At 43.0% G+C, this 17,354-nt stretch overlaps 1 protein-coding gene and 4 non-coding genes across 5 annotated transcripts; 4 read left to right on the forward strand and 1 right to left on the reverse strand.

Annotated features, from left to right (window-relative positions):
- Window positions 1-4,086: 4,086 nt before the first annotated feature.
- Window positions 4,087-4,180, forward strand: TRNAY-GUA (transfer RNA tyrosine (anticodon GUA)). The gene is made up of 2 exons: window positions 4,087-4,123; window positions 4,145-4,180. It is a non-coding gene; the product is annotated as a tRNA-Tyr (tRNA).
- Window positions 4,181-5,585: 1,405 nt separating this feature from the next.
- On the reverse strand, window positions 5,586-5,658 carry TRNAA-AGC (transfer RNA alanine (anticodon AGC)). Its single transcript has one exon. It is a non-coding gene; the product is annotated as a tRNA-Ala (tRNA).
- A 3,365-nt stretch (window positions 5,659-9,023) lies between these two features.
- TRNAY-GUA (transfer RNA tyrosine (anticodon GUA)) lies at window positions 9,024-9,112 on the forward strand. The gene is given in 2 exon segments: window positions 9,024-9,060; window positions 9,077-9,112. It is a non-coding gene; the product is annotated as a tRNA-Tyr (tRNA).
- Window positions 9,113-9,564: 452 nt separating this feature from the next.
- TRNAY-GUA (transfer RNA tyrosine (anticodon GUA)) lies at window positions 9,565-9,654 on the forward strand. The gene is given in 2 exon segments: window positions 9,565-9,601; window positions 9,619-9,654. It is a non-coding gene; the product is annotated as a tRNA-Tyr (tRNA).
- Window positions 9,655-10,747: 1,093 nt separating this feature from the next.
- ABT1 (activator of basal transcription 1) lies at window positions 10,748-14,003 on the forward strand. The gene is made up of 3 exons (XM_059938177.1): window positions 10,748-11,033; window positions 11,711-11,916; window positions 12,072-14,003. The coding sequence occupies exons 1-3, from the start codon at window positions 10,793-10,795 to the stop codon at window positions 12,450-12,452; spliced, it is 828 nt and encodes a 275-aa protein (XP_059794160.1). The 5' UTR covers window positions 10,748-10,792; the 3' UTR covers window positions 12,453-14,003.
- Window positions 14,004-17,354: the final 3,351 nt, after the last annotated feature.

Consider the following 17,354-nt stretch of genomic DNA (forward strand, 5'->3'; position numbering starts at 1 on the left):
TAAGCCCTAAGTCTTACTGTAAAGCCTGAACTCTTGATCACCCAGCAGCCTCAGCTTAATGTTTTGGTTTCCTGGTATGATGAAAACTATAAAGGGATGTCCTAGATAGAGGAACAAGTATTGCTGGTGTTAATAAGCCACATGTCCTGTTGTCAATTAACTTAATGGATTTCTGGTTTATAAACATTTTTTGAGTTGCTTGGAACAGACTGCTTTTTCCCATTCGTATGGCCCTTTGGCTATATTGTTAAAATTGAGTTGACATACTTAAAGATTGCATTTCTGAACTCAAGACCTGTGCCAACATCTCCAAGGCCAAGGCCATCCTGAGCTTGGTCCTGAGCACAAGCTAACCTAACTCCTTAGACATAACATTGCAACTGCAAAGGAGTCCTTGATTAAAGGTGGTTTAAAAGGGCACAGGTTGGGGGCTGGTGTCTTAGTCTGCTTGGGCTACCAGAACAAAATACCAGAGACTGGGTGGCTTAACTGAAAAATTTTATTTTCTTGCAGTTCTAGAGGCTGAAGAATCCATGATTAAGGCACTAGCTGATTCCATTTCTGGTGAGAGCTCTCTTCTTGGCTTGTAGAGGGCTGCCTTCTTGCCATGTCCTCAGTGGAAGAAAGAGGGAGTGAGCTTCCAGATGTCTCTTCTTTAAAGAACACCAATCCAACCTTAATTACTTCCTTACTCCAAATACTGCCACACTGTCGGGTGGGTGTTAAGGTTTCAACATATAAGTTTGGGGGGGACAATATTCAGTCTACAGTAGGGGGGACAAAAAAAGCAAAACACACTACGACATTTCGGAATTCAGGAATTTGACACACAGTAAGCTCTCACATATTTGTTGAAAGAATAACTTAGTTGCATTGCCTTTAGGATACTTAACAATCTTTTATATAGATAACATTGTTTAATAAATCTTATCAAATTAACTAAAAAAAAAAAAAACTTAGTGGCTTTCCCTTGGGACAGATAATCTGAAAGCGGAGTCCACAGACTCTCTATTCATAACTAGAGCTTGACTGATACTGGACTGAGCCAGATATGAAAGAAAAGCCAGAGGTCAGTAATTTGGAGGCTGCCTACAAGAACATGTTAGCCTACAGTTAGGTCTGAACTTGGGAGGACAGTCTCTGGAAGAAAAGCAAAGACAGACACAACCACAATTTTGTGAATACACAGGTCTGTTCAGAGAAGGTTACCAACAGCAAATTGTATAGTCAGGTGTGCTTCAGGAAGTCTTGGTAGTTGAGAAGAGTAAACAAGACACAGAAGTCAGGGGTTTAACCCTGTTCCAGAGCAGACTTGGAAAGCTGGGGTCATAGGTAAAGGAAAAAGGAAGTATTCTACTCAAGAGTATTATCTGCACCAGCAGCCCAAGGTGACAATAGCTCAGGCATTCCAGAAACAAGCCAGTATTATTTTTTGAACATGGAATAAAGAGGAAAATATATGTATGCCAGAACATATTTTCATATTCAGCTGGATTCCAGAGTTCAGAGTACTAGGACTTTTTCTAAAAGATAAATGTTTACATTAGCAGAATACACTTTTAATATATAGTATGGTCTAAACTACCAACAAGAGAGGTCCCATTAACTTAAATACCAAGCGTTTTGAGTCAGAGCCTTCAAAGCTGAAAATCTTTACCTCCATGACTCAAACTTACTCTTTGAGCTTTTCAATTTGACACCTTTTGGGGACAGAGTTTATCTTATTTGCCTCTGTGTGTTCCCAGCACTTAGCATGGTGCCTGGAATAGTCAGTGCTCAATGCATGTCTGTGAATATTAAAGGTCACTGTTGTGTATATGTTACCGAGTTCAAGTTCCCACTGCTTGCCGCATGACAGGTCAATAAATTGAGAGACAAGTTTTGGGGGCTCGGAATAGTGACTTTATTCGGAAAGCCAGGCGTCAGATAAGATGATGATCTACCGTCCCGGAGTACCATCTTATCAGGGGCTGGACGCTGGTTTCTTTTATAGAACAGAGAGGGGGAGGGGATGAGGAAGTAAAGTAAAAAGGCCTTAAGTCTTGCAAAATATCTCCCGGTTTTGGCCATCCTCGGGGAGGGGATGCGTTAATTTCTGCTTTTCTGCAGCCATTCACAGGTGGGCAGGGTCAGGGTGTTTCCCTGTGGGGTGAACAAAGGCACTTTAATTTAACATTCAGGCAGAGGGGCAGGGTTCCCCGAGGCGGGCCATTATGTATGCCTATAGCTATAGACCGAATAAAAGCAATGGAAAGCAAAGGTCAAAGTAAAAGAAACAGATCCAACATTGCAGTCAGATTTTGCTCTTCCCTGTTACAGTATTGGGGCAAGGCCGGCGGACCGAGAAGATGGAAGACAAAAGTCCTCAAGAACCATCTTGCCGGGGTTTGGATGCTAGTTTCTTTTATGGAAAAAAGAGGGGGAGGTGAGGAGATAAAGTAAAAAAGGCGATAAGTTGTTGCAAATATTTCCTGATTCTGGCCAGACTCAGGAGGGGATATGTTAATTTCTTCTTTCCTGCAGCCATTCACAGGGAGGCTGGGTCAGGATGTTTCCCTGGGAGCTAAGCAAAGGTAGTTTTAGCTTAACCCCTCAGGCATGGGAGGCAGGGTTCCAGGAGACGGGCCATTATGTATACTTTAAGCCTTAGGCAACGTCCCTCTAGTGATTAATTTATAGCAAAACTAATAGAATGCAAAAGTTAAAGAAAAAGAAACATATCCAGTATGGAGTCATATTTGTTCTTCCCTATTGTGGTAGGATTCGAAATTCATCTCCCACCTGCATCTAAGAGTACTGAGGAAGGGGAAAAAGAAATGAACACCAAAACTTTCCTGCTTCTTATATTTTCACACTGTTATATTTTATTGTGTAAATATATGGAAAAGAAGGCTAGATATATATGGAAGAACCAGACGTGATTCTTGACCTACGAGAATTCAAGTTATTCACACACACACACCTCAGAATCCCTCAAATCTGCTGCTTGTTCTTTTCTCAAGGCTCCTTAAGGCCTGTCTAGCTTTCTCTCTGTCTGAATCTTCTATAATGTGGAGTGGGAGATAAGGAAGGAAGGAATGGATCCTTTTTGTAAAAGCGTAGTTTTACAAAATGGATAGTACTAAATACATTTATAAAATAGGACAACTTATTCAGTCAATTGGGGTTGGGGAGGAGATAAAATTTTATATTTAATTTATTCAGACTAGCCCCCTCAAAACAGATGTTTCATGAAGACTTGAGGAGCTAAATGGCTAAATTAAGTGATTAGCAACTTGCTTTTAATTTCAATTCAGAAAAAAAAAAAATCTTGTGCCGTAGAGGAGTGAACACTGGTCTCAATGTTCTACTTGCACAAGGGGGATCGTTTGTCCTATGTGTATGGCTCCACTGTATGACAATGTAATGATTTTTGGTGGAACGTGAAGAACAAAGATTCCTGATGTCGGTTGCCACCTCAAGTGGATTTCACTTACATGAGCGTAATAGCCATTCTGAGCTTCAGACTGTCACAGAAAATTAGACTAGACTCACACTTTGTAAAATTAGTGTTTGAATGACATTACTTTCTACCTTGTTAAGATAATTTAAAAAATATTTTAGCTTCCCATCGACAGGTTTTTTCTGAGTTTAGAATTAGTGTGTTCGTCTGGTTTATCTACAGGGACTAAATGTCAATTAAGAACGTCTTAGTATGGTTTTGAAGAGTTTAACCCTGTGCTTGTTTTCTTCCTCCTCCTCCTTCTGTTAATTATCTGTTAAAATTGCAGATTAAAGTACTTCAAATTCTATCTAAGATTGGTTATTTAAATTCATTCATCACAGTAAAAGACACTCATTGCTAAATTTTTGTCAGTTCCTCATACATCATTATTTTATTTTCTTTTTGCAAACCAGTGGGTGCTACCGTTTTCTCCTTGGTCCAGGGCAGTGGTCCTGTGAAGGAGTGCTGGGTTACAAAAAAAATGTGGAGGCCACTAGGGCAAACCTAACCAACAGCACTGGTGAATAAAAGAATAAGCGCCAACGGCTCTCCAACCTCGTGCAGAGATGGCATGCTCTGCGGGGGAAAACATCGTCGTGATTCCTTCGATAGCTCAGTTGGTAGAGCGGAGGACTGTAGTGAGTGGATCTACAACCAGGCATCCTTAGGTCGCTGGTTCGAATCCGGCTCGAAGGAGTTCACGTTTTGTGTGTGGTTTTTTCACCCTCACCCTTAAAAAGGTGTAACTCAGCTATATATATCCTTGCTGTTCATCTCTTTAGCATCTATTTAAGACTAATCTCAATGTGCAACGAATCTAATTTTTTAAATTATTATTCTCCGTAATAATTACTAATACGCGATCAAACTTCAGGTCTATAGTTCATAAAGGGCCCGTGCCGCAAAGAAGTCCCGAGCCCCGACCAGGCGGATCAGAGGTGGGCCCACTAAGCAAGGGATCCTGTGACAAGTCTCCGCCACCCTACCCGGCATCCCAAGACTAGGGGAGGGGCGGCCTGCTAGGAACGTAGCTGACCAAAGGTTAGTAACTGGTTGGGCACGGGCGCCCCCTCGTGGTATTAGAGTCCTGAGTCTCTCCGAAGGTTTTATTTGTTTTTTTCCCAGGTGGATGCTCAACTACTGGCAGTCGCCCACAGACCCTGGGGCACTACTCCCCCTTCTCCGTTTAATTATGTAAAGGTGATTCTCAACCCTGGCGCAGAAAAGTGGGTGGATGTCAGAAGCACCTGGGACTATTTTACAAAGCGCCTATAGTTGCGCCACTTTGAAGGTGGGACCCAGGCATTGGTAGTTTTAAAAGCTCCCAGGTGATTTTAATGTGTTGCAAGGTTTGAGAACCACTGCAGAAGCGAAAAATTTTAGAATTAAAAATAATAGACAAGGGGAAAATTGATAGAATTTTCTACCCACTTTGGTCTAAACTGGTAGCTCCCTTGCTCTTTGAAAGCGACTCGAGGGCAAAAGAGTAAACAAGAAAAATTGTCCAATTTTCAAAGATAACATGGGCCTTGGTTGCAAATTTTATTAGATAGTCCTGGACTGAGCTTCTCACCAACGCACCATAGATTCCAACCCAAACAAGTTCTCCACTGCAATTTCCCTCCCATAATTGGGCCACATTCTGCAATATTCCAGTATCAATTGGCAGTAGCGGCCCCACGACCCCCGTAGAAACAGCCAGATGACTCCAGAAGAGGACGAGTGAATGTAAAAAAAAACAAACCTCAAACATACCTACATATTTTTGGCTCTTCAAAATTTCATTAAGAAGTGGAAATTATTTGTTCCAGTTGTAAGAACTTGAGGTGGCCCTCAATAGGTCATACATGTGGGAAATAGATTCTGAGAATAAAAATGTATTATTTAAGTGTAGATTTGTAAATCCACCTGGCAGAGACCAATATTCAAATCTTCCAAAGGCGAGAGAAATCTTAAAGAATCCAACCTTCCCTATCCTGTCACTGGAGACAAGGGAGAGGCCATCAATTAGGAATTGGGCTCTTACGTAGTAACGTTGTAGCAAGGTGTTTATTTACAGAAGTAGGGAAATAAAGGCCGAAGGGTAGGCGGAACATAAAGCTGGAGAATGCGGGCATCGATCCCGCTACCTCTCGCATGCTAAGCGAGCGCTCTACCACTTGAGCTAATTCCCCTGCCTGCTGGGCACTTCTGCCTCCCATACTTCAATATCCGAATGTAATTCAGAACTCGTGGCCACCTTGGTTTCTAGTCGTTAGACAATAGGACAAAGTACGGGTTATCAAACAGCCCCTGGGGCGCCACCTATAATCTGTTCTACGGTGCTGGATCCTGTTGAGAGAAGACTGCAGAGTGCAGGTGGACCAGGGCGTGGAATCCATAGAAACACCTGTCTTCGAAATTGGGCAAGAGTTTAACACTGGAATCATATCTACGGACACCGGGGACCGGAAGGAAATTGTAGGTACATCCAGGAGGGCAAATCAAGTTTCTCAGGCAATGAGACTCGGCTTTTGGCCATCCCAATAGTTCCTGCCAATCCCCGCACTCCTAAATTTTCCACCAATTGATTCTGCTAGCACCAGAAACAGATGCTCCAGAGTTCCTACGAATGTCCCCTAAGATCTGCTTTCTGTCTGGCTTTTTTTATCGATAAAAACCACCGTCGGTGGACACAAGGTCACGAGGGGGTGTGCGTCCCAGTTAATTTCTCCCTTCATTCTGGCTTCGTAGTCCCAATTTCGATCAAAGGTGTACAAGTTATTTTTCTAAGGTAAGCACTAATAGGAGAAGTGAATATAATCATGGCTGCAGGCTTAGATCTGGATTCCTTGCAAAAAACCGAAAGTAGTAGTTGCCTCTTTTTCTTCTGGGCCTGTGGAGTACTAGGTACCAGGTACTGTGCTAGGTGCTGGTACTTCACAGAGCTAGTTCTGAAGAGAACTCTTGAGCATTGCCAGAGACCCATCACTTGCAAGAAAGCCATGTGAAGACCCTTCCCGTCAACTGCTTCTTTGTCTGAAATTCCATCATTAGAAACTTTTTTTTTTTTTTTGGTTTAATGTTATTTTCTAGTCTCAATGAAATTGGGACAAGGTGATGAAATGGAGAAGATAAAACATTTTACTTAAGAAAGTGACTCTATGTCCCTATGCTGTGCAGGCACGCTGCGCAGGCCTCTCCAGGACCCTTTTAATGCCCTTAATGCTTGCTCTTCTCTTTTCTTTTTCATTGCAGTCAGGGCTGACAAAAAAGTGAATAACCTTCTGTGGGAAGAAATCCTCCACCTTCCTGCACCCCCTCCATTTGAGACAAAAGAGTTCAAAACTCAGCTGTTCTAAGTGGGTGTGTAGAAACCCACCATTCATCTCAAAACTTGGCTCAAGGTCAGCCTTGCCTTGATTCTCTCCACCATCTGGGTGTTCTCTCCTTCTCCTTGGACAGAATTTACCCAGCTACAGAAGTCAATTTGGCCTCCACTCATTTTTTTTTTCTCCATTTATTTTCCATGATTCTATTAGGGGTGCAAGTGTGGAACTGGAGTGAAAGAAAGTGGACTAATTCCATAGCTCAGATCCATGGATAAAACTTTGGGATGACTGACTGTGAACTGGGAGCAACTGGGGGCTTTCAGCCATGAGCTGGGAGTTCTTGTTTCCAATAACATTGGATTAGGTATTAAAATTTCAACAGCTTAGCTTGCACAGAGGTAAAATGAAGATCAAAAATAATATCTTAAAATTCACATGGAAGTTTTCCCAGTTGTTAAACTACTGACTCAACTTTAGGCTCACTGTTCTGGACTGAACTGTGTTCTTCCAAAATCCAAATGTGACTGTATTCAAAACTGGAAAGTAATTAAGGTTAATGCAGTCCTTAGGGTGGGGTCCTGATCCCATAATATTACTATTCTCATAATGGGAAACACCAGAGAGTTCTCTCAAGTCAGGAAGAGAGCTCTCACTGGGAATTAAATGGCTGTCATCTTGATCTTGGTCATCCCAGTCTCCAGAACTGTGAGAAAATAAATTTCTGTTATTTAAGCCACCCAGTCTGTGGTATTTTGTCATAGCAGCCAGAGCAGACTAAGACACTCATCCTTCTTTAATCTGCCTTGTGATAAAGGAGGTAGGACTCTGTAAACCACACTGCTGATTTACTACTTGGCTCCATATTAGGCTTTGCCAAAAAGGAAGCTAGAGGGAGAATGCAAGGCTGGAGGAGGAAGAGGAAAGGTGGACTTGTCTTTTCTGTTTCCTTTCAGAGAGCTTCCTGTTCCTCTAAGTATCATCCCAGGAAGACTTCTGCATCCCAAGAGACGACAATTCTGTAGCAGCAATTGAATCCAGCACCATGCTGAAATTTTACACTTGTTGGCATCTCCGCTATTTTCCACCTTGTATTCAAGGCACAGATAGGAGGACACTTGACAATAAAAGAGAAACTCCACGTCCTACAATCTCTCTTCTCCCGCCGCTACTTCTCTATTAGGTCAGGAACACTGAAAGTTGCTAGATGATATTTTCTTAGTTTGTCATGGAAAGGGATTTAATTACTGAGTTCAGTATCGACTACGTCCTCTCAGTACCCCTAATAGAATGCATTGGCGATTGCCATTTGAAAAAAAAAAATGTGGAATTTTTAAAATAATATCATTTTGTAGAAATAACAGTCTTGTATAAATTTGTAGAAATAAGCACAGATATTTTATAGAGAAATACACTTAATCTTTTCCTTAAGCATATTTCCAAAGAAAGCCTTTTCTCTCCAGATAATTTAGTGTATTCTCCATTTGTGTCTATTTCTGCTTTAGGCACAAGTGTAAGGCAATCTCTGTTGAACCTCGATGTTTGATGATTTTCTTTGAAAAAAGAATATATTTGCATTTAAATTTTTTAGGGTTTTTTGTTTCACCTTAATTGCTCCACAATAATTATGCAATATATGAACCACCCAAATTATTTATCCAAGTAAGAAAATTCACACACACACACACACACTCCACATATTTCATCATTAGAGCTATGAATACACACAATTTCCCATGAGATTTTCAGAAAGAAGAATCACAATGATACCAAAATGCACTGGATATTGCTCTGTTCACAACTTTGGGATCCTCTGCAACCCAGATGTCTGTGTTTACGTAATTATATCATTTATCGAGCCAACCTAGACACTTCTGAGAGAAAAAGGAGAAAGTAATTAGAGGGGACAGCAGGAAATCGGGCGTAATCCAGGGAATTCACCCTAGGTATATAATACTTAGGGAGGAGGACATGGGATACCCGTAGGGTTTTTGTTTTGAGATATACATAGAACAATATCCTAACGTCTTAAATGTACAACTCAATGGATTTTACATGTTTATTAAACCCAGGAAACCAACTACCCAGATCATGACATAGAACCCATTCAGTGTCTTAAAAGACTGCTTAAATTTGATTATACTTTCAAAAGTGAATATGAATATTATCAAAGCGGAAACCATCTGGATAGACATTAGGAGAGGGACTCTAAAATAATGATTATAAGTGGCCCTTCGATAGCTCAGTTGGTAGAGCGGAGGACTGTAGGTACAACATGTTGGATATCCTTAGGTCGCTGGTTCGAATCCGGCTCGAAGGACAAGAATTTTGAAAATTGTAGACCGAAACAAATCAAACATACACATAAAGCGAATGAACTCTTTCCGGTCCAAAAGAATAAACTGGATAGTAACTCCGCTTCAAGATAATAGCTCCCTCTTCAACCCATTTAGGAAAACCCTTTCATTTATGCCTCACTTCTGATTGAGAGAGAAGGCGCTAAGCTGATGAGACAGCAGGAGTGTCAAGGGTGATGGTCCTATCTGTATTGTACCCAAGGGAGCAGGATAATGAATTAAAGCACAACTCTTTAGTGTTCAAGGGCATTAATTTTTTAATATACTCCTATAATCACTACCCATATCAGTTTTAGAATATTTCTAGCACCCTTCATGTCTGCTTCTAGTTTTGAAATAAACTTATAGTCAAAATAAAACTACAGGATTGAGGTAAAGATTATTTAAAGTATTCTAAGACCCTCCCTTTAAGGACCCTTCGATAGCTCAGTTGGTAGAGCGGAGGACTGTAGATGTTTGATCAGCGGTCATCCTTAGGTCGCTGGTTCGAATCCGGCTCGAAGGACTCCCCTTTTTGAAAGGTTGTCACTGACACTGCAGGCCTGAACATGATAGAAAAACTGAACAGTGATTTGTGCTCAGCTCTTGTAGGAATGAGTGTATAAACAAACAAGCGATCCTCAGGTACGCCCAGGAGCCTGTCAACAAAGGTTGCTTCAGCGAGACAGAAGGTGAGTCAGAGTGTCCTCTTGTGGTGACCATTTCTTCGGTACCTTTAATTCAAAATAATGAGTACGCCACTGAGGCATATTTTTGGGTGGCCTACCCTGGACCCCAACACTGAAAACAAGTCCTGGAGAGAATAAAGCTCGCGGTACAGGCAGTCGCCTAAATCAGGGCCATGTACACATTTGACAATAGGTATTCGTAACGTAAGTATAAATACGAATCATGCATCAACACAAATGTAAAACAGGTGCCAAATAAGTTTCTGAAAGAAATAATTGTCAAACATTAAAATTTTTTAGACATTTTATTCACAAAATCAAATTTTAAATTAATATCTTAAACTAAATTTTTTTTAACTAAATGAAAAGGTCACAGATGAAATTTTCAAAAATTAAATCTCAACTAAATTTCCAAAACTTATATTTGCAAAGTTAAATTACATTTTCAAAACTTAAATTTAAAATATTCAAATCTCTAAGTTAAATTTTGAAAAATAATTAAAACTTCAAACTTAATTAATTAAAAAATTGAAATTTAAGTAACCATTAAAAGTTGAGTCATCCCCCAACCTGAGTCTCACCCGAGTCCCTTGGGTAAAATGCTATTTTGACCGCTAGAACACAAAGAAACCTCCCCTCACTCCCAAAACAGTTCTACAAAATTTCCGGAAGAGCCTGCCTCATCCCGTCCTTTTGCATCTCACCGAGGAGTGCTATAGGGTAAGTTCTACTTGGGGCTCTACCTCTCCGGTTCTGCCTCTTCAGCTCAAGTTCTCTCACGCTTTGAATCTCCCGGCAGACCCGGGGCCCACTTCCGCCCTCTCCTCTAGGCCTAGACTCTCGGGCACCGCCCAATCTTGTCCTTTCCTTTGTCGTCACCCGGACCGACCCCGCCCCCTCGACACAGGCCGTCGCACACGGTGCGCGTCAGAGGCGCGGCGTTTTACGGCTGCCCTGCTTTACCTACCCGCAAGCATGGAGGCAGAGGAATCCGAGAAGGGAGCCGCTGAGCTGGAACCTCTGGAAGGGAGTGACCAGAAATCAGAGGCAGGGGAGGAACAGGAGGAATCCGAAGAGGCGGCTGGCGGCAGCAAGAAACGGGTAGTGCCAGGGATTGTGTACCTGGGCCACATACCGCCCCGCTTTAGGCCTTTGCACGTACGGAACCTTCTCAGCGCCTACGGCGAGGTCGGGCGCGTTTTTTTCCAGCCGGAAGGTAAGTGCTCAGGCCTTGGCGGTGAGGGTAGGAGGGTGATGCTCGCTGGCAGTGAGCACTCAATGCGTGTTCTGTTGCCTCAGCTGCCCTGGTCCGAGGCGCTGACGGAGCCGGGGACCGGCGTCCGGCTTCTTTGGTAAATCGGTAGCGCGCATGTCTCTTAGGAGGCGGCGATGGGATGTGGATAGCGCAGTATACCTCGCTGAGCCTTAGTTCTCCGATAGCTAATTTTTGGATTTTAATTTCGGCTCCGCCCACCCTTCTTTCCTGAGCCGAATTTACCAGTTTGTTAAATGGGTACAGCCTGAATTAAAATGTCAGTGGTTTTTCCACAAAACTGAACGTATCTCTTTGTCATCGCGGCCCAGGTCAAGAGAAGGTTTATGATCGGCCGCCCCCAGCTCGCATACAGACACTAATTGGAATTGGGGTTGGGGGCCTGTGCGGGTTTTAAAGAGAGCGTTTAGGGCAGACCTGATAAAGGAGTTAACATTTGAGAAAAGGATTGAGTTAGACAAGGGGAAAAGGGTGGACTTCGCAGTTATCCGCTTCCGGGCAAAGACCTTGAGGTGGGACTCTGGCCTGAGGGAAGGTTTGGAGAATTCGGCGAATGGGAGGTGCAGTTGAGTGGGTGCTGTATTGGCCTCCTTGACCACTGCTCTGTCTTTGCTTCGCAGACGGGTTCGTGAGACGCAAGAAGAAGGCAGCGGCAGCCCCCGCTGCGGGAGGAAAAAAGCGGTCCAAGTACAGCAAGGACTACACCGAGGGCTGGGTGGAGTTCCGGGACAAGCGAGTAGCCAAGCGTGTGGCGGCCAGTCTTCACAACACGCCCATGGGCTCCCGCAGGCGCAGCCCCTTCCGTTATGACCTGTGGAACCTCAGGGTGAGGGGATCGGCTTGTCTGCCGCACCGCTCAGCCTTCCATCTTCCCAGCCCCAGCCGGCGCACCCCTTCACCTCTTGTTGGCCCCGCCCCTCCCATCTCCTCTCCATCCCAGATCTGCCCTACTCAGATCTTTTCTTGTTTTCCCTTCCGCAGTACCTGCACCGTTTTACCTGGTCCCACCTCAGCGAGCATCTTGCTTTTGAGCGCCAGGTACGCAGGCAGCGCCTGAGGGCTGAGGTTGCCCAGGCCAAGCGTGAGACTGACTTCTATCTTCGAAGCGTGGAGCGCGGACAGCGTTTCCTTGCCGCTGATGGGGACTCTACCCGCCCGAACGGCTCCTGGGCCTTTGCCCAGCGTCCTACTGAGCAGGAGCTGAGGGCCCGGAAGGCAGCTCGGCCAGGAGGACGTGAACGGGCTCGCCTGGCTAACGCTCAGGACCAGGCCCGCTCCAACAGAGGGCTTCTGGCCAAGATCTTTGGATCCCCTACCCCCTCAGAGAGCATGGAGGACTCCTCACTAGTCAAGAACTCTTGAGGGGCAGGGAGGCCCCTTCCACCTCCTAGCCCAGCCCAGCGTCCTATCTACCTGATAATGAATACCCAGGCAGACATTTTGTTGTGTTTCTCGAACCAGGAGTCTCTGGTGAGTGCTCAGACATAAAAGTTTTGAAGGCCTCTCCTTCCCCCTCCAATTCCTATACATGCCTCGTTGAGGCACTTAGTTCTTACTAGCATGATTATGACTACTGCACATATCTGTTCTGCCTTGTTTGATTCTTGGCTACCTGCCTCCTGCCCACTGGGGCCCTCTAAAAATCCTGCTTTCTGGCCCCAGGAAGAGCCTTTACTTTGAACGAGACTGATAATGGCTAGTCCAGACAGCTGTTTACCCACCACATTACTGGGCATCAGCAACATCCTTTTTGTTTAGAAAAGATTAATAGGGACAGGGGTTAATGGGTTAGAGTGGCTTGGGAGCCACCTTCCAAATGTATTTATAGAAAAGAAAAAATATGTATATTTTTTATATGCCTTTGTAGTTTATGGGGGGTGGGGATGGTCATTGGATAAGTTCCAACTTCTGTCTGTGTCCCATTCACTCACCTTCACTCCATCTCCTGATCTCAGACCCCCCCCCCACGCCCCCCGAATTCAATCTGCACCCTTTTCTATGTATCTAATCAATTTCTTAGGCCATGTTATTAATAGTTATCTAATTCAGCATTTACTAAGTCGCTGTATGAGGACATAGAGTGACAGTGGTTCACATGGCCCTTGCTGTAAGTCTTATAGACCAGGGGTCCCCAGCCCTTGCGCCTCGGACTGGTATTGGCAGCACAGCAGAAGGTGAGCGGTGGGCAAGCGAGCGAAGCTTCATCTGCCGCTCCCCATCACTCGCATTGCCGCCTGAACCATTCCCGCACCCCACCCCGCCCCTGTCCGTAGAAAAATTCTTTCACGGAACCGGTCCCTGGTGCCAAAAAGGTTGGGGACCGCTGTTACAGACCACTTAAAAAAAGATAAATGTTTAAGAAATAAATGCACAGAAGTACTACAGGCATCATCATAGATGTGTATAAGGGGTAGAGTGGGGCCATGGGAAGGCATGGGTGACTCTATCTGGGAAGGGAAGCAATGCTCTCAATGTGGAGCTGATTTCTGATCCGAGGCTTCTGACATGGGTCAGTTTTCACCAAGTTTTTCAGATCATTCCTGAAAAGTGAACAGAAGTCTGAAAGAGCCTAGTGTATTCCTATAACTGCAAACAAAGCTCCACGGATGGAGTGTTGGGTTCAAACCATTGTAAAGTTAGGCAAAGCCTAGGAGGTGTACACATGATGTCCCTCTGGTGCACTTATACATGTTGTCTACGCTTAGATGAGAAAGTTCATAAGCAACGTGCAAAGCAGCTCTGGAGGTGACAAAGAATCCGTGTAAGCCACTAAGGGGAACTGAAAACTGAGGTGTTACAATAAACTGAGAAAAATCTACACACAGCCTCATAATAGATTAAAACTTTGGTCAGTACCAGGCTTTTAAACTTACAGGAGGTGTTAGAGTGATAATAATAAATAATTTGAGTTTTGCTTGGGCTGTGTTTGTTTTTTTGTTTTTCCCTTCACTGTCATCAGTATAATTATCCATGTGTTCTTTGGATGAAGTGGATTCATCCACTTTGGCTCTAAAATAACTTAGCCATGTTAAGATCTCAGTTTGAGAGGTGCAGTATATTTGGGAGAATAAAAATGACCAAACAATAAAAAATTATGGTCTGCTTGGTGTAACATTTCTCACAAGCCATACTCCTCACACCCAGCACACAAACACATCTGTGTAATGTTATACCCTCATCTTAGGAACTTGGTATTCTTGTTTGTGTTCATTTCTTGTGAGTTTGTTCTATGTGGATTCCTAAGGTCATGATGTCTTCCAAGCGAACCAGGAAGATTGAGTTTCAGAATTTGACAAGCTGTCATATTCATTTATTCAAAGTTCTGAGTGCCCATTGTCACCTTTGCTAGATAAAGTGAATACCAAGAAGAAGAAAATTCTTAAGTTCTAACAGCTTAGAAAGTAAAACACATTAGGGCTTAATTTCTTGAATGAATGAAACTGTGTTCCCAGGTTGGCCTTAGATACCAATATATTCAAGGTCAGCATTTCAGGCTCAAGTTTAAACAGTTCTGCACAAAGAGCTCACACCTGCAGCCAGAAAAGCTGGGTAAGTCATGGTTGGAGTGAGGAATGACAATAAGACTAGGTGGAAGGTAATCAGTTTTCCAGGAGCTATAATCTTGATTTCCTCAATTCTAAGCCCTTTGAAAGCAGGAAAATACCTTTTACACTTAGAATTTTGTTCCCATTTGAACAGCACTTAGCCTTTTATGTGAATTAATATTTAATGCACAACCATACAAAATCATATTATCCCCACATTTCCATCGTTAAAACTAGCCTCAGAAGTGACGTAATTTGCCACTTAATATTTTTCATGACCAACATCTTCCCCAGTTGCTTTCCCAGTGTGTATATGGTAAATGCTTTTTGCATGAATCTCATGTGACATAAACTTATAGAGGGAAGAGTTACAGCAAATATGAATGGATTTATGTAATACCAAGTGCTGCAAACTGGGTGATTTAACTCTCAATCATCCCCTATACGATTAGATTAAGTTATGAACCTATTGTTGCAATGAATACTCTAAATCAGCTTAGTTCCACACCATCCAAGAAGCTGGGACTCTGCATTTGCCACAAAGAGTAAATTAGTAAAATGAAGGAAGGGATCTGCCTTAAGAGAGTAAGAGGGCTTTTAATAGGGTGTGTCTAGGCATGTGAAATTATTCCTGAAAATGTCCAAAAGTCACAATTAGAGCACTCTTCCTCAGTTTACTTTTCCAAGGTTCCTCATATCTCTGCAAGTTGTCTTGCTGTTATTACAGTAGAGTTGAAGGGAAAAACCCTTTGTGTAAGCCTCAGGGATGTGCCCTGTTCCCACAGGAGAGTTAATGTTTTAGCAGATTGTTTGTGGTCCCTGACTTACAATGGTTAAATGTATAATTTTTCAACTTTAGGGTAGTGTGAAGGCTGTACACATTCAGTAGAAACTGTACTTCCAATTTTGAATTTTGATCTTTTCCATGGCTAGTGATAAGTGGTGTGATACTCTCTCCCGGTGCTGGGAAGCCGATCATAAGGATAAACCATTCTGTTTTTCTCTTTCAGTATAGTATTCAATAAATTACATGACATATTCAACACCGTTATGAAATAGGCTTTGTGTTAGATGATTTTGCCCAACAGTAGGCTAATGGAAGTGTTCTGAGCACATTTAGGGTAGGCTAGACTAAGCTATGCTGTTCAGTAGGTTAGGTGTATTAAATGCATTTTTGAATTACAGATATTTTCAACTTCGATGGGTTTATCCAGTGTAACCCCATCCTCAGTAGAGGAAGATCTGTATTTGATTTCCCAACCTTTAAGAGGGAGTTGCAATTCCCAGCAAAAGCGGTAATCTCCTTTTTGGTAAATGCATCCATCACTCTCAATGGCCACACAAAATTATCTGAGATGCTGACTAATAACTCAGCCAGAAGAATGAAATGGAAAGAAATGGGTTAAATTGTGTGCTTTTCTGGGCTCTAATTTAAAAAAATATATATCAAAATCCTGAATACCCCTGAGACTTGAACTAAGCTTCCGTGAACAGCAATGTAGTTTTTCGGTTTTCCCTGTCCTCAGCCTCCCCTCTCAGGCGTGAAGACACTCAGGAGAATGCAGAAGAACTTACAAAGGAGCCTGATGCAGGCAGGAACACCAAACAGTTGTGTCCCAAAGCCTTCACAGCAGGGTCAGGGAAGGCGGGCTGGGGTTAGCGTGAAAACCACAGGGAAAGGACAAAAGGAGAGGGAGGGACAGGAAAATGTATTTGAGAAGCACGTCTTCTAACCAGTTTAGAGGGCCTTCAATGGGTGGCCGCTTCCAGCACAAGGACGCGGCTGCCATGCCCCAGGACTGGTCCTAAGGTGGGCCTGAGAATAACCTGCACTCGCGTCTGTTCCTGCCCACTCTCCTCCGCCGATGGGCTACTGTATGTGATGAGTTAAGGATATTGAGATAGGAAGATCATCCTGGATTATCTGGATGGGGCCTAAATTTAATTACAAGTGTTTTTATAAGAAGGAGGCAGCAGAGATTTGACACAGAAGAGAAGTCCATATAATAATGGAAGGAGAGGAAAACAGAGTCAGAGACAGAAGATGTTACTTCAGTTTAAGATGGAGGAATGGCCTCTGAGCCAAAGAACATAGGAATGAGCTCTAGAAACTGGAAAAGGCAAGGAAAGGGATTCTCGTTTAAAGCCTCTGGAAGGAGAGTGGCCCTGCGAACATCTTGATTTTGGCCCAGTGAAACGTTTGACCTCTGGAACTCTAAGAGAATAAATGTGTTGTTTTAAGCTACCAAGTTTGTGGTAATTGGTTACAGCAGTCACAGGAAACTGAAGCAGACATTCTGATGTTGGTTGGTAACTACTTTAGCAAATTGTAAATATACTTCCACAGTTGCTGTTGAGAAGTCAGCTACAAACCTTTAAAAATACATGGGAGCAGGGGTAAGGGGGATCCAAACCTATTTAGAAAGAGGTTGTTCAGAGTCCAAATACATTAATTGAGCAGTAAGTATTAGTTCACTTATGAACTAAGGGTACATGAAGGGTAAACATGTACATGAAGTAAATATGAAGGGTAACATAGTTCAAGAAGTATTGCTTTCTGATAGAGCCAGTAAATAAAAAATGAAGGGGAGGCAAAAAATTGTATGATAATCATATAGAAACAGAAATGCATTTTGTTATATGCAAAAGGGCAAGGAAAATAAAGATATTAGGATAAGATAGAAATTAAATACTAATTCTTCAGAAGAAATGGGCTTTT

The sequence above is a fragment of the Balaenoptera ricei genome, chromosome 11 (assembly GCF_028023285.1).
Source record: "Balaenoptera ricei isolate mBalRic1 chromosome 11, mBalRic1.hap2, whole genome shotgun sequence".
NCBI lineage: Eukaryota > Metazoa > Chordata > Mammalia > Artiodactyla > Balaenopteridae > Balaenoptera > Balaenoptera ricei.